The following is a 24996-nucleotide window of genomic DNA, read 5'->3' as shown; positions in this document are numbered from 1 at the left end:
TCCCTTGAGAAGAGGCAGCATGTCGACCCGCCTGGCCCAGGGGCAGCGGCCAACGTGCATCTGAACGATCACTGGCTTCCTTCTCTGGGGCAGACCTCGGTTTGTCGCATGTACCCCGGGCGCACGTAAAACTCACAGCTGTTCTGAATCAATCAGTGCATTTCATAGATGCTCGACACGTGTCCCCCGGCAAGTTCATAAGCCACCATGTCCCCCTCGCATACTCAGCGATAAAGGCACGGCACGCCCTAAGTAAGTATCGACTGGCTGATCAGATCCAAGGAAGACGGCCCAGAGATTTTAAAACAGCCTGCAGGAGAGACCAGACACGAGGTCCAGCTCCCAGGGAACAGATGACACGGCGATAAAACAACAGTCACCCACTTCCCATAGACTTCTTTACGCGTGGCTCTTAGGAAGGGCTTGCTAACGTCACTATCGATCCCATTTTCAGGATCTCTAGAAAAGAGTCATGATCAAAACGGTGAAAAGGTCTATTTTTTAAATGAGGGGTCTCATCAAGCAAAGAAAGAACAGGAGGAAGGGGAGGAAGAGGAACATCCCGGACACGTCCTAGTACATACGAAGACAGGACGGCTGGAGTGTGGCTGGAAGTTCGTCGGGGCCAGTTCTATCAGCCTCCCACCGTCCTCCTCCCTCCCTGACAAGCGGAGGCTCGCGGGAGAAAGCAGGACCAGCATGGGTGCGGCGGGATGGGGCGCCGTCCCATGTCATGACACGTCTCGGCTGGCGGGGGCCGGGGAGAGGAGGAGACCCCGCGGGCTCTGCGGCCCGGAGCAGGACACCTGCTGGGGGGCTGGCCTCCGCCGTCCCCGGACCTACCTCCTCCTGCATCCCGCACTCAAGCAGCATCGTCACACAGGCCTCGATGGGGAAGGCGATCTCCCGGCCGCTGGTCACGAGATGCTCTTCCAGAGGCTTTCCGAATGAAGGCTTCTCCACCCAGGCCTCTGAGCGGGGAAGCGAGAGGGCCGTCAGCAGGGAGCGAAGGGCACGCGCTCCCGTAGTTCCTTTCTTCTTTGCCTGACTCCCAAAGCCACGGAGGCCCAGCGGAGGCTCCCTTCTTGTGGTTTGGGGAGGACGGAGGAGCCCGGGTGGGGCAGACGGCCGGCCAGCTTCATCCGGACCTGCCGGGCTTCATGCTGGGTACGCACCAACCACACATGTCCATGCACACCCCCCAACTCATCCCCTGCAGGGTGGAGGGGCAGTGTATGTGGGGGTGTGCTGGCTCAAGGGACCAGCGTGGAAAGTTCCAGAGGCTCTTCTCAATGTGGGCCTGTTGAGAGCGTGTGAGGGTGGAGGAGATCCGGGGCGCAGGGGTGGGGGTCTCATCCCAGGGGGCAAGCAGGCTCCCCCACCTGCCCGCGCCAGGGAAGGTCCGCGCTTACCCTGTTGTGCTTTTATCTGAGGCAACACGGCCTGGAGGAGCGTAAGCGACTTCCTGTGGTACTCTGCTTGCACCTCGATGAGCTGAGGAAACACAAGGGCAGGGTGACACTTTGCGGGAGGGTGGGGAGTGTGGCTGCCGTGCCCCATGGAGGGCTTTCCGTGAACGTGCTCCCTCACTCGCAGGGAAGGAGGCGGAGTCCCCTGCTCTCTCTCAGGCCACCCTCAAATGAGGGGACCACCCCGGGCCGGGCGCCTGACACAGATGGCTGGCCTTCGCTGTGACCCCACCTTGCCTCGCACCCCACCCTCAAAGCAAAGGCAACAGAGAGAGGCGCACCAGGAAAATATAAATGGGGAACATATTTAGAAATCCACTTGCCTAGGGGCGCCCAGGTGGCTCAGTGGTTTCGGCTCAGGTCATGATCTCAGGGCCGTGGGATCGAGCCCCGTGTCGGGCTCTGAGGGGGAGTCTGCTTGGGATTCTCTCTCTCTCTTCCTCCTTCCTCCACCTCCCCCCCCAACCACTCCAAGTGTGCACACTCTCTCCAATAAATAAATCTTTTAAAAAAAAATCCATTTGCCTAGAACACAGGGCTAAATGCTAGGCTGTCTGTATCTTGGTTTCTGCAAACTGAGTTTAATATGTAAATGATCAGAAACCATGTGGCTTGATCCACAATCCTCAAGGACCTGGGGGATGAAAGTGCTCTGGATATGGTGATGTAGCCCCAAAAACCAAATTCTTTCAATTTGCCTGTTTTGACCATCTCGCTACTAAAACAGCTGCCGAAATGTTAACAAGAGCAGATGAACCGCGGTAAGCAACGGTCCTGCCATTTCTCTTCTGAGACCCCCACAACTGCGTACGCTTGAGGGAAAGGGGAGGGAATCGCTCTGTTGAAACGCTTGGCATGGAGGGCAGATACTATTATCTCCAAGCAAAAACTAAACACTAGTTAAGAATTAAATTAAAAAAAAAATCAGAACATTGGGGGGGAAAATGGTACATAAATGGCAAGGAGGCAGTCCAAGAAAGCTTTGGAATGTCAAAAATGTCATTAGTTTCAGAAATTCTAAAATATTATCTCTGTACATATACCCAGTGGAATATACTTGAGAAAGTGCTATTATTTTAAAATAAACTTTCCAGGGTGGAAGGAATGCTTATCGGTTCTTTTTTTGGGGTCAGAGGAATGCCTCTCAAGGTCTGGACCACTCACTGATCACAGCCTTGGGGGACTGCTACCGGCCCAGGGTGCTTGCAATTTTAAAATTTTCAGGATTTCTCCTCTTTTTTCTCCTCCTTACCTTCTGATCTTCCCATCACTTCCCCCATCAATTAAGGTTTGAGTTTTGTCCCCAGCTTTAAAGGCAGGTCAACTTAACTGGCTTTTTAATTTGTATTTTTTCCTCTCAAGTTTTTCGTTTGTTTGCTTTTAAATTATTGTTGGTTTTGTTTTATTTTGTTTTCGACTTGCCTTGCACTTACCCTGGTAGAGAGCCAGGGTCTTAATTATTTGGACCAGATTATTCAAGTGTGGATGATTCAGATCCTGTTTCTCTCGGGTCTAAATCTGCTTTCATCGATGAGAGACAGGCAAAGAGGCCACATTAATCATCGTTTACTTAGTTGTCATTGTCTTTGGCCAAAATCAAAATGAGAAACAATTATGAGCTGGGGGCGGGGTCATCTTCCTCTCCCCGAGTCCCTTGTTTTTGACAGACCCGGCTTTCATAACCTTGGCCCGACTGACATTTGGGACTGAGTCCTTCTTTGCTGTGAGGGAGACGGTCCCATGCACTGGAGGATAATCAGGCCTCACCCTTGACCTCTCCTCCCTAGATGCACCTCCCCCCCATGGTGACAGCCAAACATGCCGGTAGACATGGCCAGACATCCAGTGGAGGAGGGGACAAAATCACGCTCCAGTGATTTTGAAGGAGAGCTACGTCCACAGACCATGGAGTCACGATCATCTTCTTGGATGGGCTGAATTTTACTCTTTGGTTTTGAGAGAAATCCACACAAGGAGAAAGAGAAGACCGGACTTATTCACCGACAGAATAGTTAAAACCATACTCCTGCCCGTGATGTGTTCCACCAAGGGGCCTTCGGTTCCATGCCACGTTCCTTCCTGTCCACACCCTGAACTCCTATGAGCAAACGTGAGGTGCTCCTACCTTTCCAGACCCTTACCGTTTGAAAGTAATTTGCATAGTCGATTTCTTTGGCCACGAAACTGTACATGTCTGCCGAGAGCTGGTCCTGTGGAAGGTAAAATGCACAACCAAGGTAAAACAGAGAACATTTGAACAGCTAACGCATAAGTCTAGACATTGGAGAAGCAAGGGTCTTCACTGCTGTTTAATCTCATTTTTAACGATTCCCACCACGGCCCAGACTTTTCTCATGGGCATTCCCGCATTTCCCAACTAGGACTCCAGAGAATGAGTGAGTGTGGACAGAGCCCCTCTGTGAGGCATTTCCCCAGGGATTCTAACGCATGAACCATGGCCAGAGTCAGGAAAGCGGGTGTGGAAGAACGCTATGCAAATCACTTCCTTACATCTCCGTAGCCTGTGTCACCAGTCCTGAAAATGGACCGCCCTTTCTTCTCCTTGATGGTCATACTGCCCTGCTCTCCTTCACCCCCAATACTGACTGGTCGATCACAAGCATATGGGGAAAAAGAGGCAGAAACGCACCAATTTGGGGGAAGTTGGCGAAGACAGATGGGCGGGTTCAAAGGAGGGCTGCTGATTCGAAATTTGGAAAATTTTGATGTCCCAGGCAAATCTCCTGGTGTTAACTGTCCTTCGCCATCTGACTCTGTGTGGGATCAGGGGGCAACAACCTAACTTGGCATCTGATTCTAGAATGTGTCCTCCTCCTCCGAGAAGGGCTTCAGTTCCACAGAAACACCCATAGCAGGGTACGATAACAGGACATTCTGAGAAGGAGGCACAGTCGGTCACTAACCGTGACTTTTAGCGTGCCACGTATGTGACCTTGTCTGCACAGGTCAGGTGAGCTCTAAAAGTCCTCCCTGTCCAGGAGCGTTAGGTAGGAGATCTTTACAAAGGATGCTTAGTGGAGGACAGAAGAATCTATGATGTGTGCGTTGAGGAAATTAGGAGAACAGCACAAGACAGCTGATCCAGATGCTGAATGAATTCAAGCCAGCAACGATGTACTTCAGCCAGGGCCTGATGCGTGGAGACCTCAAGCATTCTGCACCAACCCCACCGCCCTCAGCCCCTCCAGCTGTCAATGAAGCTATTCTCAGTGAGAGCACTGGGAGGTGAGCGGCAGTCTGTTTCCTCTTCCAGGATCCTTGACAGCAGGCAAACCGTGCCCAAGAGTTCTTGCACCCCAGGCACAGAGTTAAAAGGGAAATCTGTTCCCTGGAGAGTTGTAAGCACAGAGAGTCAATGCTACTCTTGGTCCAGTTACAAAGAAGGAAGAAAGAGGGGGGACAAGGGAATTAACGTTCGTGGGGAACAGTCTAGGTGCTAGGCCCAATGTCACTTGGAGTTCTCATCTAACTCTCTTAGGTCAAGGGCTCAGTTTCCAGTTTTGGATGAATAGCTACCGAGAGTTCAAGGATCTTCTCTCCTGTCTGTCCTCCACCGTCTATAATGTGCTACGCACATTAGCAGGGCCTTCGTAACTATTTGCTGATATAAGAGATGGAGAAACGTAGGCTCAGCAATGGTAACTTTCCCTAGGAATCAAACGGGTTCTAAGTCTCAGCTCCCCCTCATGGGGCTGCTGAATCTAGCAAAAGTTCTAGAAGAATCGACATTGTCTGCCATCCGCCCCAGCAGCTTTGGTCAGGAGACATCCATCACTGGCAGGCGTGAGGGAGGTATGTCAAATCAAGGAAAACACAAAGGGTCAAAGGATCAAAATGGCTCGGCAGGCAGAGGATAGGGAGGGAACCCCGAGAGACTAAATGTCACACTGAATACACTGTCAGTGACTCAGCATTTGAACTTTGCCAGAAGATGATCCTAGAAAGTCAGACAGACTGTCTGTGAGTGCCCTCAGGAACACCAAAGGTTTTTTTTTAAAGGTATAATTAGATTACTGTCTCACTGAGTTAACCATATGGGTCCCAAATAAGCCGTACTCCAAGTCAGGAATAAGAGTGGAAACGAAATCAGATTTCCATGTATCGAAATCATTAGTGAATATTCTTTATAAAGGAAAAAAACCCAAATCAATAATCACCAGAGTTTAATGTGCTTCAAAAATCATTTGTTTTCTGATTTAGCAACCAATCCACACTCAGAAAGATACAGAGGGAATAAGCAAATTTACGTGCCATCCCACCATACAGAGATAAGCTCTAAGTACCATGACGCCTAGTCACTTTGTATCTATTTTTATCAGTCATGTTTTGTATGATTGCTTGGTTTACATAAATGGGACCAGACAGTTTTATAGCTCATTACCCCCCAGATAAATATTCTTTCTAGTGGTTGCACAATATTTAATATATGAATGGGCCATGTGTCTACTGCTGGATATTGTGTTTCTAAGTTTTCATTATAACAACACTTGGAAAGCCTTTGTTTATACAGGTGTGCAACCATCTCTTGATTTCATTTCCTTAGGATCAATTCTGTTTAAAATGAATTCTGGTTATTTAAATTAAAATCATTAAATTAAAAAAAATATTAGCAAGATAATCATGACTTGGGATATTAGGGCTTTTGGTTAGAAAGAAAAAACATGACACCTGGGCATATCATTTTCAAACTTCAGAAAATCAAAAATAACGAAATATTCTTCAAAGCAGCCAGAGGTTAAAAACATTTGCCAGGAGAAGACCAAAGATAAGAATTACATCTGACCTTGCCTCAGAAACCATGCAAGCCAGAAGAGGGTAGAGTAAAATATTTAAAGTATTGAGAAGAAAAAAAAAAATCCCAAAAAACAAAAACCAAACCCACCAGCCTAGAATTCTGTACCCAACAAAATTACCTTCAAAAGGGACTTGAAGAAACTTATAGGATTTGTTGTCCATAGACCTATCTTACAAGAAATGTTAAAAAAAAAAAAAAGAAAGAAAAAAGAAAAAAAAGAAAACTTCTTCAAGAGAAATAGGTCAGAAACTCAGACCTACACAAAGAATGGAAGAGCATCAGAGAATGGGTAGTGAAGCTACGATAAAACTTTTGTTTTTCTTATTCTTAATCTAACTGATAAGTTTATTCAGAATGATACCAACAATGTATTCATATATATGTGAATGTATCTATGTATTCAGATGAACACACCTGTGCTTATGTCTGCTTATGTACAGTCAGTGGATGGAACCAGGGGCATTTTGTTACTAAGAGATACTTGCACTATAAATGAAATGGTATCTAGTTATTTGGATTAGTTTTAAATGTATATTGCAAACTCTAAGGCAACCACTAAAACAACCTAAAAAAAAAAGTATAATTGATATGCTGAGAAAGGAGAGAAGATAAAACCATATAAAACATTAAAGTAAAACCTCAAAAGGCAGAAAACCTGAAGGCAAACTCTAAGGCAACCACTAAAACAACCTAAAAAAAAAAAGTATAATTGATATGCTGAGAAAGGAGAGAAGATAAAACCATATAAAACGCTAAAGTAAAACCTCAAAAAGCAGAAAACCTGAAGGCAGAAAACCTAAGGCAACCACTAAAACAACCTAAAAAAAAAAAAGTATAATTGATATGCTGAGAAAAGAAAGAAGATAAAACCAGATAAAACGCTAAAGTAAAACCTCAAAAGGCAGAAACCCTCAGAAAGAACGAGGGCAATCAGTAGAAAACAGGAACAATTATGGTAGATATTAATCGAACTATATTCAATAATCATTTAAACAACAATGAAAATACACCAATTAAAAGGCAGAGATTATCAGAGTGGATCAAAAACCAAGGCCCAACTATATGAGGGTTATAAGAAACCCACTCTAAATATAAAGATATATATAGATTAAAAGTAAAAAGATGGAGAAAGACATACCCTGTTAACACTAATCAAAAGTAAGCGGGAGTGGCTGCATGTTCCCCAGAATGGCATTCAGAGCAAGGGAAGTTATCAGGGATAAAGAGGGACAACATTAATGCCACTGGGTTCATTCTACAAGATGTAACAATCCTTCACGTGTATGCACCTAAAATACAGCATCGAAGTACATGAGGCAAAAGCGACAGAACTACAAAGAGAAATACAGGAATCCATTATTACAGCTGGAGACTTTAACACCCATCTATGAGAAATGGACAGATCCAGCAGGCAGAAGGGCAGTAAGGACAGAGCTCAACAGAACCATCTATTAACTAGATAGAGCTGACATCCACAGACTACTTCATCCAACAACAGCAGAATACACATTCTTCCGGAGCTCACAAGGAATGTCCACTAAGATCACATCATGCGCCGTAAAACACAATTTGACAAATCTAAAAGAACCGAAATCATACAGTGCTGGCTCTCTGACCACAGTGGAATTAAACCAGAAATAAAATTACAGAAATAGAGCTGGAGAAATCTCCCAATACTTGGAGATGAAACAACGCAATGCTAAATAACCACCCGATTTCAAAATGGGCAAAAGACCTGAACAGACATATCACCAAAGTATATATACATATGGTAAGTAAGCGTGGGCAAAGATGTTCATCATCGTACGGCATCTGTGAAATACAATTTAGAACGAGATACCATGGGACCTCTGCTGGAATGCCCAATCCTCACAACACAGACCATACCAAATGCTTTAACCTTGAGGTGGAAGGTGCCTGGGCTATTTTCCCATGCAAAGGAATACACACACACAAACGAGTTTTTAATGGCAGACATCGACAAAGCCAAAGGACAAACAGCAGACTGGAAAAATGATCTGTAATACAACAGACAGAAGAAAGTTTAATACCCCTAATATGCAGACAACTTACATAAATTGATATTTAAGAAAAACAGAAATGTTAGTTCAATTGCCAATACAAACAGGCAATATGCCAACCCCGGAATGTCTATGCGTACCTGAAAAATACCCAAAAAAGACACAAATCCATTCAGCATTACTAATATTCAGGGACTTTAAAATCACAGTAGCATAGAGATAAGATAGCTTTTCCCCTCCTCACCAGACTGGTGAAAGTTGAAAACAGGAACAATATACATCACAGGGAGAGATGTGGGGAAATGTGCAATTTTGTATGTTGCTGGTAGGAATGTGAGCTATTTCCTTTTGAGCGAAGTGAACTGTTACTATCAAAATTTAAAATGTATAGTCTTTGACCTAAAAATATCACTTTGGGGAAGCTATCCTATTAAAAAAAATTACCAGTGCATAAGAATATAAAGATGCTGACTGTATCATTCCTGGTGATGGCAAAAAACCAAAACACACTAGTTTGAATATCCATCAATAAGGAAAAGAGTTAAACGAATCATGGTGTATACGTATCCCTATGCTGGAATCCTATGGACTTTATTAAAAAGACAAAGTTCGATCGATAGCTACTACCCTGGAGAGATATCCAGGATGTACTGTTAATTGAGAAAAGTGGTAAATTAATATAAACAACAGAACTGTTCTTTTTTTTTTTTTTTAAAAGATTATATTTATTTATTCGACAGAGACAGACACAGCCAGCTAGAGAGGGAACACAAGCAGGGGGAGTGGGAGAGGAAGAAGCAGGCTCATAGCGAAGAGCCTGATGTGGGGCTCGATCATAATGCCGGGATCACGCCCTGAGCCGAAGGCAGACGCTCAACCGCTGTGCCACCCAGGCGCCCCCAGAACTGTTCTATAAACACGCACACACATGGTGACAAAACAAGTAACTCGGAAAATTCTCTCTATGGGTGTATGTTTGTATGACTACGAAAATAAGGGGTGGGAGTGTATATCAAGGCTCTACAATGGGTCTCCTTGTCTTTATAACTTTTATGGCCACTTGGCATGTAACAGAGGGTCATTGTTCATGGTACTTCTGAATAAACATTGGTGAAGAAGGGGAATTGGCCATCCTTTCTGGAAACAAGGGGCTGCTGGGCAAGAATGGGGGGCAATTACTGCTGTTTCTTCTTGATATATTTTCATGCGTTTTCACTGGTTATGGTACAACGTATTACTTCTTTAATCTTTGAAAGGGAACTGAACATATTTTTTGGGAAAAACAGCACATGGAAAGAGCTGAAGAGTGACGGTATTAAACTCCTGTTCTGACCTACTTGGAGAGTCATACCCAGCATCCCCTCGACACCCCTGTCTCTTGTCTGTTACGGAGTAATTTTGTAAGAAACGGGACTCTTAGCTAGAGAACATAAGTCCATGGTAAAATGGAGAGACACTACACAGAGTCAAAGGAGATCAGTATGAGAGTTAGACTTCACGAATGCCAACAGCGAGGTATTCGCCATTTCCACGGGAGCTCAAATGACAAATGAGCTGTACTCACGATGATTCTCGGGACCTGATCAAGTATTTCAAAGTCTTACTTTGCTTGAGTCCATGGTACTGTTGGCGGAGAGATCATGAATTCTTTCCCGACTCGTCGGGGTTCCTAATTCCAGAGAGCAAGTCTATCTGACCCTGAACGTCACCTGAATGCAAGGTTGAAGCCACCCGTGCAGAGTGGCTATAAAAAGATCAGCCAATGGGCAAGGTGACAAAACTAGAAAAAGCCACAAAGAACAGAGATGTCTGCATGCCAAGTGGCGACGCTCTTTTAAAACCGTGTGACATTAGGGGCCGCCTGGGTGGCTCAGTCGGTTAAGCACGTGCCTTCGGCTCGAGTCATGATCCTGGGGTCCTGGGATCGAAACCCGCGTGGGGCTCCCTGCTCAGCGGGGAGTCTGCTTCTCCCTCTGCCCCTCCCCCTGCTCATGCTCTACTCTCTCTCTCAAATAAATAAAATAAAATCTTAAAAAAGTATATGAGATTAAGACATCAGGGGGGTACCCAGCACACTTCCAGAAACATGATACTCTTGTTCTTTGGATCTAAACTGCAACGGACATATCTGCGTGTATACACATCATGATGGGTGTCTTGCTAGTTCTGCCCCATGCAACGTTTGTGGAGAAGATAGGAAACAGCTGAACGGGCATAACAAAGGGCAGCTGACATTTCCAAGGGCAGAGGCATGGATTTCGTAGAATGACACATTCCTCTCTTAACAAGTGGGAACTCCCCTTTTCCCTGACTATCTCTTCGGTCAACATTTCAACTTCACAGCTGACCATGTCCCAGGAGGCAGGAGATGGGTCAAGTGACTCGGGAAGTATGACAAGGTGAACAAAAAGATACGCAATTTAATATCAACAGAGAGTCAAGGTTGGTCTACTGTCCAAACTCTCAACTGTCCCACTCAGGTGAGAGTCCATTCTGTGGGACTCAGATGCCGTACAAAAGCTTCACAGAGACCCCCAAGACCGCTTCCTCTGTGCCCGGCCCGCAGGAACCCTGTTGCTAATCCACCGAGGCTGCCTCGAAGCCCCAACTCTCAGGGCTCACCCCGGGCTCTGGACACGCCAGTAGGCAAGCTTGGGGACATTCAGTTCAACCAGAGCTCCCATTGAGGGTTTTAATACAAGGCCAGTGGGGGAAAAAGGGACTCCCTTAGGGTTGTCCCATCTGTCCCGGTCAAGAGGAGCAAAGACGGGGGAGGGAGGGGTACCCTGCAAATCTCCACTCTGTTGGCAGCCTCCTCCATCTCTTCCCTGAGGGCATCAGCTTTGGCACCCGCAGGCTGTAAGCCGCTGGACAGACCTGAAGACTTGGAAGTCTGCTGCCACCTGATGGAAAACAGGAGAAAAAGAGGAGAGGTGTGAGACAGGTGGAGAGCCCTGGCAATACCGTGGGAACGCAACGCAGATAAGAGAACGGCCAGACTGGGACGGGGCAGGCACGTGCCAGCCTGCCACCGTTCCCCCTGAAATGCTTCTCCCGAACACGGAGACCCAATGACCGTCACTTTGTCCAAGGCACAGCAGTCTACGTCATCCCTGCCCCATGGGCTCTGAACTGGGAANTGAGTTGAATGCAATTACCAGGACCTGGAGGGCGGAGCTGACAGGCCGGCATCTTGGTTAGCCGGCCGGGGGGTGGGGCGGGGGGGGGGGGGGGGGGGATCGAAATGAATCCGAAAGCCCAAATCTCCACTGGTCAGCACAAAAAGCTTCCCATCGACATTCAGAGACTGCGTTTCTATTTCCTTCGACGTCTGTCCTTGCGTGGAGAGCACCAGCCGTCGGAGAATGCCGCCCGGGAACGATTCATGGCCAAGTACAAATGTTTCTTTGGTCCCGGCATTATCAGCGCATTACCAAGAGCAGGCCCCAAAGGAAGGTTCCGATTACGCAAGACAGTAGGAGCCGAGCAGGGATCAGCAGTGGGCTCCCGTTCCACAGAGTCTGTAAATTCAATGGCTTAGAGGAGCCAGGGAGTAAGAGCATGGAGTCAAATGGGTGAGTATCCTAAAAACTAGTCCACCCTTTATTTCCCTACTTGTAACTGGGACACGAGCTGCAAAACCACTTCACGGCCCTAAGACAAATGATAGCGTCATCGGGATGACAAAGGGCATCCGACACCGGACTACAGTCTCTTGGGGAAGTTGGGAGGGACAGTGCGGGGAAGGGTGGGGGCTCTGCCCTGCCTCAGTTGACAAGAGAAGCTGGAAAGTGTCATGTGAACCCTTCTGATGAAATAGGGCAATAGACTACAAACAGTTCCGGTTCAACACCATGCTGGCCAGAGGCGTACGGACCAAACCTGACGGCCCGTCGGCCATCTATCCTAGAGGCACAAAGTGAATGTGACCTCATTTGGAAAGTCAAGAGTCCCTAGGTGGTTTCTCTACATGCTTTCTTCTTTCTCCGAGTTTGTGATCTGCGGGATAAAGAGAAGAATACAAGACTAGGACACAAGAAAGGGAAATGAAAGTCCTCTTTGCTATTAGCAAAAAAGAACAAAATAAAGGATACTGTGTTACTTAAAAAATGCATTCATGGGGGGATGCCTGGGTGGCTCAGTCGGCTGGGCATCTGATTCTTAATTTCGGCTCAGGTCATGATCTTGGGGTCCTGAGATCGAGCCCCACGTCGGGCTCCACATTCAGTGGGGAGTCTGCCTGAGATTCTCTCCTCCCTCTCCCTCTGCTCGCACTCACTTTAAATAAATAAATGAATAAATAAAATCTTTTAAAAAAATCCATTCACAGGAAAGTGACTTAAAAGGCATCGGGATGTCAAGCTGGCGTGAAGGTCCAGAGATGGACACGTGTGTCTTGGGAACCATTCCTCATACAAAGGAAATATTCTACTCAAAAAATGTTGAAAAATCTAAACTAACAGATACAGATTAGTAAAAATTCCTGGGTAGTTCTTTCTCATGATGGTTTGCCCTACAGAAATGATATATTTAAGAAACCTCCCAGGTTTAGCCACTTGAAATAAAGTATTAAAGCGCTGTGGGGATTTTTGGTCAAATAAAACATTAGATGCCATGGCTGTAATTTAGATTGCTGATAATGAATATGGTAGATTATGAGATGAGGCTCAGGGGTGCCTGGCTGGCTCAGTGGGTAGAGGACAGGGCTCTGGATCTCAGGGTCATGAGTTCAAGCCCCATGTTGGGTGTGCAGCCTATTAAAAAAAAGTAAAAACAAAAAATAAAGCTGTAACCACCATGTGGCTCAGGCTATCTGAAGAAAAAACAACCAACATATGTGTGAAAAAAAAAAGTGACTGCAGACACTGATTTTTATGGCTTCAAAGATCTGGAATAGATTTTTTTTTTTAAAAACCCAATTATCCTTAATATGCGTCTATTAAAATGAAGATATTTTCCCCAAGTTACCTTTCTTTTCTTTCCTATTTCCCTCTATTCCCCCCCCCCCAAAATCTACCCCTTAGATCAACTCTTGGCAATTTAAAAACACAGACCCTTCCACTCCCTTTACAGGGAATTTTATTCACAAATAGAGAAGTAACTTGCCTTGAGATTAGAAAACAGTGGGTAAGATAAGGAATGAGATTGTGGAAATCAGAGAATAAAAGAGCAAGGAAAACACGGGAAGATGTGTATGGATAGTAATCTACTGGGAAAAGAGACCATTATCATGAATTTCAAGGTATGGTGGCCTTGTCAGACATCTGTCCTGGAAATAGACTCAATCACTTTCCTGCTCCATCAAGAGAAGAAACAAGGATTCCTGACCAAGAAGTCTGAGCTTTCAAATTTGCAGAGCAGAACGTTCTGGGCATTAAGGAGGGCACGTGATGTAATGAGCACTGGGTGTTACATGCCACTGATGAATCACTGAACTCTATCTCTGAAACTAATAATACACTATATGTTAATTACTTGAATTTAAATAAAATAAAATAAAAAGAAGAGAGTTCCGCTCTGGTGTGACACCGTTAATCGCTGGGAAAGATTCCATTGCTAGGATCTGGGGGAGGTAGAGACAGAGTTTCAGCTTTAATGAAGGTTGGAGGAGAGGAAAGGGCCAGAAACAAGGGTGTGGAATTTTAGGGATCAGGAGAAGGGTCAAGAGGACAAACACAAGAGGAGTTCAGGGCAACGGGAAGTCGAGAAGAAGAATTTGTGGAAGGCAGACAGGAACGTCCCTTTAGAGGGACATTTATTATTTCATCTGTCTAGTCTCCTTTCCTCTGTCATTGGCATCCTCTGGTTTGTGAGGCCCTGCCCTACTCCTGCTCTGATGTATGGGCCAAAGGGAGGTGCCAGGATTTGTTTTCTTTTTCTTTTATTTTTTTAAGATTTATTTATTCTAGACAGAGAAAGAGAGAGAGCAAGGGAAGGGGCAGAGGGAAAGAGCATCCAAGCAAAGCAGACTCCCGCTGAGTGCAGGGCCTGATGCGGGGCTCAATCTCATGACCCATGAGACCAGGACTGAGACGAAACCAAGAGTCAGATGCTTAACAGACTGAGCCACCCAGGCACCCCGGGAAGCTGCCAGTTTTGCATGACCTTCACCGTGAGTGGCCCAGCTGAGGGTCCCTGATGCAAGCCAAGGCCACGCCCATCCTTCATCACCTTGACCAACTGACAGGCCAAGGAAGTGGCCTCTAAGCAAAGTCTAGACAGATGGACCCTCTCCTCTGTACTTATAGAATTGGAACAAAAGGAACAGGTCTCATGCTGGGAAGACAGGAGCCCAAGGGACCATGAAGACACTGCATCTAAGATGCTTGTATGTGGAAGAGGTAGGAGGTGAGGAACAGCTTCTAAGCCATTGAGACTGCGCAGTCCATCCCGGAGGCACTTAAATCTCTTCTAATTAGCTACTTCTTTAGTTCCATGAGCTGCCCAGTATCTGTCCCCAGACTCTCCTGTTTTATTTATATTAATTCGTCTGCTTCCAAAGAAGGCAGGTGTCTTTTTTTTTTTTAAAGATTTTATTTATTTATTTGACAGAGATAGAGACAGCCAGCGAGAGAGGGAACACAAGCAGGGGGAGTGGGAGAGGAAGAAGCAGGCTNCAGGCTCATAGCAGAGGAGCCTGATGTGGGGCTCGATCCCGCAACGCCGGGATCACGCCCTGAGCCGAAGGCAGACGCCTAACCGCTGTGCCACCCAGGCGCCCCAAAGAAGGCAGGTGTCTTAATCTGCCCGGGCTGCCTTGTCAATATACCAATGACTGGGTGGCTTAAGCAACAGAAATTAGTTTTCTCGAAGTTCTGGAGGCTGGAAGCCCCAAATTGAGGTTCTGGCAGGGTCTGGGTCTGGTGGAGGCTTTCTCACTGCCTCCTCACTTGTGCTCCCGTGGTCTTTCCTCTGAGTGAGTGTGCAAAGGGAAAGAAATCTCTCTCTTCCTCTTCTTAGAAGGCCAACAACCCAACTGGATTAAGGCCCTACCCTTATGACCTGACTTAGCCTCAATTACTTCCAAAAGGTCCTATCTCCAAATACAGTCACATTAGGGGGTTAGAGCTTCAACATGTGAATCTGGGGAGGGAGGACGAAGTTTAGTCCACAGCTACTCAGTAGAAGCAGAAGTTATCCTGGACCCAGAGGGGTTGATCTTGATACATGCTCAGAAAAACTGAGGCCGACTTTGGGAAGGAACGGGGCTCCTTCTATAACCACTGCCAAACCAAACCTATCATAGAAAAGACATTTGTGTATCATTCAATTCAATTCAATTCAATTCAATTCAATTCAATTCAATTCAATTCAATCCATTCAATTCGATTCAATTCAATTCAATTCGCAATCTTTAATTCAGCGTAAAGCTTTCTTGAGTTTTTCCTCCAGCCTCCTTATCTGTCATTTTTTACTCAACTTCTAAGCTTTGGTCTTCTCTGAGGATACTAAGGCTTGGATGATTGGCTTTCCAAGCCAGATTCACTCGAATGGAGGCAAATACACACCTTGGATTCAGGCCTAATTAAACACTGGATAAAGGAGTTGGATGCAACAGTATCTACCCAAGATGTAGAAAAATTCAAGGACCCACTCACAATGGCCAAGAGCGTGTCTCCACCTGGGATACACTGTGTAATTCTGGAAAGCGCTAACTCGGGCACGACAAAAAAGGACGAAAGAAAGGTTTGGTGATCCCGCAAAGAAGAGAAGCTACAAACTGACCACAGCGGGAGGCAGGGTGGGGTGGGGGTGGGGGAAGGAAGAACCCACTGTTGCGGAAGAGCAGCTGGTGACCCTTGCTATTCAACGGCATAGCATCTGGTCTTACTCTCGCTGCTGAATCTTGGGATGCGGTCCTCAGGTTGGCTGAAGAGTGAGGGGTTAGGGAAAAGGTAGGAAGCTGGGGATGGGTTGACTTCTGAAAAGACAAAGGTTGTTAAGGGTCTCGGCTGAAGTTTAGAAGCATAAACGTTTGGATGGGGGAGGTAGAGATTTCCCGACCAAATCCCAGCATATAAGAGATGATGAGCTGAGAACGTGGAAGAGCTCATTATATCAGGGAAGATGGGTTCCTAGCGATGCTTCTCTATGCTTTCGGAATCCCTAGTGTCACCGTTAAAGACACACCACGTGACTAGATGGACCATGACCACCACCCACTCAACCTCTCATAAGAAGACTGAACAAAAACACATAAGTAGAGATGGCAATGACACGTCCTGGCACTAGCATCTGGCTTTCCGAAGAGAAGCTCTGGGACGGAAATCAGGCTTCCCGCACAGAGGCACGGAGAAGACCTCAGAGGTCCCCGCAGTGAAGGAAATCACTCTACAAACCCAGGAGCAAGGTGTCCACCATCATCCAAACAGGGGGACGATCAGCATGTCTTTAATCCTTGTGTGACTCCCCAAATGCGGGCCTTGGACGCTGATGTCATGGAAGGCAAATGGACGTGGCCCGAGGATACAGTAGTCACTGATGCCAAATCCGTACTCCCCACGCAGCCTGCTGTCTTCCTCCACAAGCACTAAGGAGAGAGCCTCAGATCTGGGTCGGAAACACTTTGGTAACTTTCTTCCTCCTCTTCCTTCTTAACAGAAGGAGATAAGCTTCAAGATCACAGCCTTGCATAGGCAACAGCATGTAAAATTTAACAGCATTGGCTTTGCTTTCGTCCTGTTCACTTCTGTGTCTACCCGGCATTAACAGCAAAGGGTAGTGTCTTTCAATGTATGGTAGGGCTCTAATATTTTTTGAACGGATTCAGTTTGAAGAAGTGAATTGACTTTTTGTGAGATGCGTGGGTCCAGATGTCCAAAACTGGTCGGGTGGACTGAAGTTTGGGAAACACTAAATTAACCAAAGACATCTTTGTGTCTCTTGCTCTCACCTGTTCTATTTCTGGTCTTGGGGTCCGCCCTACACTTTGTATTGGTCCAGATGCAGAATTCCAGGGTGCCAGCTAGCACTTAGGAAGCACTGTGACAAACGTGATCTCAGGTGACACTCAACCTCCTCACGTCAACCCACGAATGGCGTTATGACCAGCGTACAAGTGAAGGAACCATGATTCTGGAAGGTAGACTGACTTGACCAAGCTCACAGGTCTTGAAAACAGGTGACCTGGATCTCACCACCTCACCGTGGACTCCTGGTTCAAGGCTCTATATTATATCTCTCAGCCCAAGTAGATCAGTATTTTTTGGTTTTGTTTCTTTTCCTCAAGAAAAATTAAAAAGACGTAAGGAGAGGATTAAAATTGACCTGCAAAGGGCCTTTGATAGAACCAAAATGTTCCTTCCATATTGATCTTCAGGAACCCACATTCCTTCAAGTTGCACACTTAGGCACACACACCACTGCAAGAATTAGGAAGTTGTACATGAACCATCAGGACATGTGGTGGTCAGAGTCAATGGCATCTCAGGGCCTCACGTGAAGCCCCTCCTGTAACAGGCACTTTCCGGAGGCTTCTGGGAGACCGTGCAGGAGGCAAGCAGCACAGCTGGAATGCTGCTTCCCGCCTAATGGCCTCAGGTCCAGAAAATGGCTACAGAAAGGAGAGAGCTATACCACTGGCTTCAGGAATGGTGGGCAGGTCCCAGAATCAGAGATTTCCCCCTTCTTTAGATATAACACTTCACCCACTCTGCCTCTTTGATCTCAGCTCCTACTATGCCCCCTCCTTGGCTCCTACCCCCACCACACTGCCTTGGTGCTGTACCCTGAATATGGCAGCCTGATTTTCCCCCCACACTCTGCCTCAGGGCCTTTGCATGTGCTGCTCCCGCTGTCATGGACAGTTCTGTGCCCAATCTCTGCATGGCTGCCTCATTCTCATCAGTTAGGTCCCAGATCAAGTGCCATCTCTAAGAAGCCTTCTCTGTTTCAGCCTACCTAATGTTATAGCCTCCCTTTCTCCATCACTCTCTTCCAGAAGTGCACTGTGCTCCTTCTTCACAGGACTTATGGGTGCCTGCAATCGCCATGTGTTTCCTGGCTTGTCTAGGGTCTCTGTCTCCCACCCTGGGCTACAGCCCCCGTGACAGCAGGGACCCCATATCTCTGACTCACGACTCTCCCCTCCAGTGCCTACCACGTCGGGGGGTATTAAGAAAAACCTAGAGAATGAAAACCCACTCAACAAATGCCTCTACCCACAAGCCCCTCCCCACCCCCCAAACAAGACCGCTGTTCCTTCCAAGAAGCAAAAAGGAAAGCAAAGAAACCCTTCGGTACCTCGTTCGTGAAGAATCCATGTCCAACACCAGCTTTGCTAAGTGTTTCCTCTGCTTCTGAATGTTTGGGATTTCCACCTGTGGTTACAGAACAGAGCCAAACTGAAGTTCCAGATGAATTCTTAAGTGGGCTGGAGGCCTCCCAGCCCTTATTTCCAGAGGAAACCCTCAATTCTTTCTCCTGGGCTAACCGCTGCTCTTTCTTCGCTGGACACCTGCCAGGCCCTCCATCACCCCGACCCCCTTAGAGGGCCCTGCACTCCTCTGCTCACTTATGCCTGGGCCTCATTCTTGCCTCCCTCCCCCCAGCCAGCAAACACGGGCTCCATCCCAGCTCTGCCCACGCGTGGACACAAGGGCCACGCGTGGGGAGAAAAGAAGAGCCGACACACAGACCTAATTCAAAACAGACAGCAGCAGGCTGACGGGGACTAGTCTCAGGAGGCCTGAGATCTGATGGGGCAATGCAATCAGGATGTATTTTTATAAAAATAAAGTAAGACTTTTCTTCCCAAAATAAACACCAAATAAACATTGCCATGACTCTGCGTGGCTATGACAAGCTTTCCATAGTGGTTGGTTGTACGTGGATGCTCTTTTTATATTTTTATTTCTAAAAATGACTTCACTGAACATCCCAGTGTGGGATTCGGGGCCCGGGCTCGGCCAAAACGGGGCAGGAAGTGTGAATTTCAAGGGGAAAATTGGCTGTACGTTGAAACCAAAAGTCATCTCAAGCCGCAGCTTTTATATAGAAGGGAGAACCGTGAGGACGGTCTTCGGAGTAGGGGTGAGTAACATATGGAGGGGAACCTTTTCGGACAGGGGAGAGAAGGAGTGGCCCTGGGCTCCTCCAGGCATCACAGAGGCCAGAAGCAAAGCTGGGGAGGGGGTCACAGGGACATCTGGTCGGTATAAGCGAGTCTCAGCATCCAGGTCAAACATGTCCCTTGGGTTCGCTTCAGGCTTTGCCTGAGACCCCAGACCACCTTTCCGAAGAGCAAAGGACCTCTCACGCATGCACTTGGCTGGGCAATGGCCTATACAAGGACGGCACCTGAGAAGTCTAGAGCTGATCGCTGTCAAACCACCACAGACAGGATTTTCTCCTTGAAGACTTTCATGCACTTTGGTTAATGATTTCCTGTCCATTCTCTCATGGAAATTGCACCAGGGGAATGGGGAGACACTGGGGGGCCAGTCCAGGAAGGAAACCAGGCCTGGTCTAGGGCAATGTTGTCCAATATGGCAGCCTCTAGCCCTGTGGCTATGGCATTTCAAAGTCGAATGAACAAAAATTAAATAAAAATGTAAAATGTAGTTCACGGTCACACTAAGCGCATTTCAAGAGCTTACAGCCCCAGGTGGCCAGCAGACGTAGACCATCTTCCTCACAGCAGCCAGGTCTATGGGACAGTGCTGGGGTGACCTCGGATGACCAACTCAAGGCAACTAACTGGCAGAAAGTCCAGGGCTCAAGGCACATCAACTCCCCAACCATTTCCATTCTGACTTGACACAATTTCCCCTGGTTGAAGCTAGCCAAATCACCACATAGACATCAAGGCGTCCTTGTACTCCAACTGTTTTATTTAGTAACCTTTAAAATCCAAAGACGAAGGGGATGAAGAGTGCATTTATCGCGACGCACGCTGAGTAGGGTACGGAATTGCTGAATCACTATACTGAGCCCCTGAAACTCACAGAGCGCTGTATGTGAACTACACTGGAATTAAAGTAAAAAAATAATAGAATTAAATGAAAGAGAAGGGTTGCACGTACACAGAAGTTGCCGGAGGCCCTACAGAGAGTCTCCTCTTGTCGAGGGGCTGCTGTTCATTTCCCGGAAGATGGGAAATGGGCAGAGGGCAGGGTTGGTGCCAACTTTGCTCCTGTCCCCACCGGGATGCCAGCGGAGAAGAGTGTGGCGGGGAGAGGGAGCTGGCAGGCCACAGGAGGGGCTGCCACGTCGGGGAGTCTTGACCAGGTGGACAGGCAGTGATAACTCCTGATGAAGAACAGTGTCACCTCATGCGTGCGGCTTACCTCGGCCAGCAAAAACAGGGGCTCGATCACATCTCTCTCCACCTGCAGCTCAAAGTGGATCAGCTCCTGAGCCAACTTGTCCTCTGTCTCTCCACAGAGTTTCAGCATCTTCCTGCAACGGGCGGGGAAAGCCATGCTAAACACCCCACAAAGCAGGAGGTCACCTGCGTCTGCTGACATCAGCTCCCGGCTGGGTAAGCACTTGCGAGACAGTGTTTCTAAACTGGCCAAGTTCTGCGGCTTCCCACTGCCCAACTTGTCCCTTTTGTTTTGATTTCCAAAATTATCCATTTTTTAAATGATGCAAAGTACGTACCGTGTGCCTGGAGTCAAGGGAACATGTAGAGAAATACAAGGGAGATGTGGGGTGGACAGACTCCTATGTGCTGAATGTATAGGCTTGTAAGACCTAGACGCTTCTATCTCTGCTGAGCACTGGAAAACGAGCCACCATCGACACACAAACAGACGAACATCTTTCAAGGCATCCCCAAAACCTACTTTCAGGAGGCTCTTCTAAAAAGAGAACTCCTTGTCTTAAGCCCATGACAACTTACGTTGTATAGAATAAACAATTATCCAGTGGAAAATTGGAATGGGAAAACCATTACAAAAGTGGATTCGTAATAAGCAAATACCAGAAGACCTCAATGAGTAGAAAGCTAAGCCATATTCCTAGATGATACGTTATTTCAAAGACACTAATTCCCCAAATGGGTACACGGGTATGCAGGCAGTCCTCCTTCTGCATGGTACCAGGCTAACTAAAACACATGTAAAAAGTTTTTATAAATCAATAAAAGTAGGAGAAGAGGTCACTGATTCTAAAGTTAGTATGTATCTTTCCTGTTCTTATGTTTACACTTTAATGACTAAATACATAAGCGTTCACATACAATGTATAATACTGATGCCCGACCTCAACAAGTTTGTATCAATGGTTTTACACTGAACCTATCCTCTGAACCTTGCATTTTCATGCGTCATTATCTTTGGCACTTACGCATCTTGACACATGCAAAATTAAGTTATTCTGGTGCATGGAATTCCATCCCACCGTTTATTAAGCCTTCCCTTGATCAAGAGGGCCAACACGTCCAGGGCTGTTGTACAGCTGTGTACGGTCTGTTTGCAGGTGAGAATTTTTATGTGCATAGGAGAAGAGATACGCATCCCCTTAACCTTACTTGCTCTTCAAAGTGGTAACGCTAACTTCACTCTCACCAGCGCAATTGAGAGTTCCCAACACTCTACACTCTTGCCAAGCCTTGGTACTGGTAAGGTGTTTAGTTTCTGCCAAACTGGTGAATGCCAACTATTACCTCATCTTGGTTTTAATTTGCATTTCTTGGCCACCGCTGAGACTGAGTACCTTTTCATGTTTCGGGCCATTTTGCGATCCCTCTTGTAGGATGTACTTGCTCAGGTTCGGTGACTGCTTGGGCACCAGGATCTATTTATTTATTTGTAGGAGTTCTTTATATACATACTTAAAAATATAGGTGTGGATGTAGAGGGAATTCAAATTCTTTTTCCTGTCTGCTGCAAATTTCAACTTCCAGGTCACAGGCTTCTCTTTGTTCTTTGAATGGTGTCTTTTATCTGATTTGTCTGTTACTTACCTCCATGATCCTGCTGCTACTTGTTAATTTTTTTTTAATTTTAAGCATTGGCTATTGACTGTCAACTCTGGAAAATGAGAATTTGGCAATCCTTATATCTGCCCCCTCCGCATTTATTTATATCAGTAGATCTTCAATATTTGCATTACATTTTGACCCTGTGTGCCACTCAGAGTTCGGCTGGGTTGGTTATGGTAAGCCCTGGTCTTTCCCACATGTTTGTCCTCTCTGTAGCGTTAATAATTGCCTTGCTTTGGTTTGCTTGTTTTTCTATAGACCTGACTGAACCCCAAATCCTCCGCCATTATTTTGTCTAAGATACTGAACCACACTTGATGTGAACGAATTCCATCTTGAATTCATCTCTCCTGGATATGCGTCAATCTGGATTGACTCTTCCTTCAATCCCTTGGCACAGCTGTCTTCCTGCACACTTCCTCCCCCATTTCCTGGGATTTTTCTCTCCCTCTGTCCTATGCCAGAGAGAGCTTATTTCCCATATCCTGTGTCTACCTCTTTCTTGGTCACTCCATTGTGCAACACACCTTGCTTTAGCTGCCTGAGAAAGAGTGCGCGGGAAGCTAATTTTTGAGACCTTGCATGTCACGACATTCCCCTCTACCCTCAGGCTGATTGATAGCTAGGCAGGATACTGAATTCTAAATTGAGCATCAAATTCCTTCCGAATTTTGAAGGCATTCCACAGTAATCTCGCTTCCATTGTCGCGTTTGGCAAGTCTAGAAGCATTCAGATTTCTGAGCCTTTCTATGTGACAATTTCTTTCCTCCAGAAGGTTGTAGAATCTCTCTATTAGTCACTAGTCTTTGCTATGGTGAGCCTGGGCACAGGTCCAACTTTTCCTTTTGTATCAGGAGCTCAGTGGGCCCTTTCAGTATAGGAACTCATGTCCTTCAGTTCTGGAAAACTCTTCTGGAATACTTTATTACTATTATAACTATGTTTTAATAATGTAAGTTACACAGGCCTACATCTTCCCGGATTGGTCCTCTCATCTTCCAACTTTTCTATTTTTCATGTCATGGTTGTCTTCTCTTCTCTGAATTTCTTCAATTTTGTCCTCCAAACCTGCCACTGAAAATACTTTTTGTTTCCATGAGCTTGCTCTTGATCTCAGAATATTTCTTTCCCATAGCATTTTTTTTATTGACACCCTGGGTTTTTTAATTTTCTTTCTTTCTTCATTGACATATAATTGACACACATCCTGGCTTTCATTCATGGACACATTATTTTCTCTTAGCGGTTGACAACGTAAGCGACGTGTTTTCCTGAAATCTTCTCCTTCTGATGCAATATCTCTTTCTTCCGAGTTACATTTTCTCCTCCCCAACTGTTGTGGTACGTAGGCTGCAAGTTAGACTTCCTTCAAATGTCTGATGAACTCGGACGCCTGCCTATATTTAAGAGTGGAGACTCAACAGCTCCGAGTATGTGAGTAAAGCTCATTGGCTGCGAGCTCGTCTGTAGGATGGTTGAGCTGGGCCATTTGTTCAAGCACTGCCCGCTCCAATGTCTTTGGGTCTTTAGTTCATTCCCATTGGGCTGGTCACATTTGCCAGAGAAGGCTCTTCTTGCTTTCCTGCCTAAAGAGGAAAGACCTGGGGACCGCATGGGTGGGGGGACAGAAAAGCAGTCTCAGCATCCAGTAGACATTAGTCACTTGAATGCGTGATACCCTTATATGGTGTCCACAGTCTGGGGATTCTCTGCTTTACACCCTCCAGAGAGTAAAGCTCCAGACTTTTCTGCTGGCATTGGGGGTGAGGGGATGAGAGCCTCCCTGAGCTGTGGATAAGGGCTGGGTTTGAGCCATCCAAGCAGTACTAAGCTAGTTTCGACACACACTCATAACTTGGACCACCTCCCAGCCCCCAAAGACCCCCTCACCATTCTAGAAGTCCCTGGGGCCACCGCCCCTGAGCCTGCAAGCATTTCAGGATGTAAATGACATTGTCTATCTGCACGTCCTACGTCTGGCTCCAGAGTCTTCTTTCTGAGACCCGCCCAGTCTGTTACCAGTCCATCATAAGCTTTCACAGCTCACCAAATTTTGTTTTTTCTCCTGTTTTTCATGCCTTTCTGGCATGTTCATGTCTTTCTGGGTTCATGTCTTTTAAGAAAAAAAAACATCCTTTCATCATAGTGGATTTGGGAGGGAACAAAATTAGATGTTTGTGCTCAGTCTGTCATTTTTACCTGGGTGTCCTTCATCCCTTCACCTCCAACCTTCTTGTGTCCCTATGCTTTAGGCGAATCTTGGAAACAGCGTGCATATTTCTCCACCTGTGATACTCTATATTATAAGCCATCGAGTTTATTCCATCTTCTACGACTGCAGACATAGAGCTCTTACCTTATACCTTTGTTTTCTCTTTGCTTGCTTTTTGCTCTTTTAGTCCCTTGTAGGCTTGTTTTTTGTTTTGTTTTGTTTTTTTAACTTCCTTTTTCATCCTTCTACCAATTTTGAAGTGCTACATTCTATTCATTTTGTGGTTCCTCTTGCTTTTCTAACACACACACTTTACAGGAAAATGCAACCTTTATCTTTCTTTCAGACAAAGACCTTGAAACACGGATTGCCTTCCCAATGTTCCATGCTATTATTTCCTGGGATTTTCGTTTCACTTTGCTTTAAGCTCCCCCAAGTTAATGTTTGTTTGTTTTTTTAAAAAGATTTTTATTTATTCATTTGAGAGAGAGAGAGACGGCCAGCAAGAGAGGGAACACAAGCGGGGGGAGTGGGAGAGGACAAAGCAGGC

General features: G+C 46.3%; 1 protein-coding gene across 1 annotated transcript in view; it reads right to left on the bottom strand.

The window, feature by feature from the left end:
* Window positions 1-24996, bottom strand: part of ARHGAP44 (Rho GTPase activating protein 44) — a 152789-nt gene that overhangs the window by 33716 nt on the left and 94077 nt on the right. The window contains exons 5-10 of the mRNA XM_034647283.1: window positions 20594-20705; window positions 18549-18625; window positions 11092-11209; window positions 3611-3679; window positions 1413-1494; window positions 844-971 (exon numbers count right to left, since the gene is read on the bottom strand). Coding sequence (XP_034503174.1) covers window positions 844-971; window positions 1413-1494; window positions 3611-3679; window positions 11092-11209; window positions 18549-18625; window positions 20594-20705 — 586 coding nt within the window. The remainder of the gene's footprint in view (window positions 1-843; window positions 972-1412; window positions 1495-3610; window positions 3680-11091; window positions 11210-18548; window positions 18626-20593; window positions 20706-24996) is intronic.

Source organism: Ailuropoda melanoleuca, chromosome 17 (assembly GCF_002007445.2).
Source record: "Ailuropoda melanoleuca isolate Jingjing chromosome 17, ASM200744v2, whole genome shotgun sequence".
NCBI classification, from domain to species: domain Eukaryota; kingdom Metazoa; phylum Chordata; class Mammalia; order Carnivora; family Ursidae; genus Ailuropoda; species Ailuropoda melanoleuca.
This window is presented reverse-complemented; position numbering and strand designations above follow the sequence as displayed.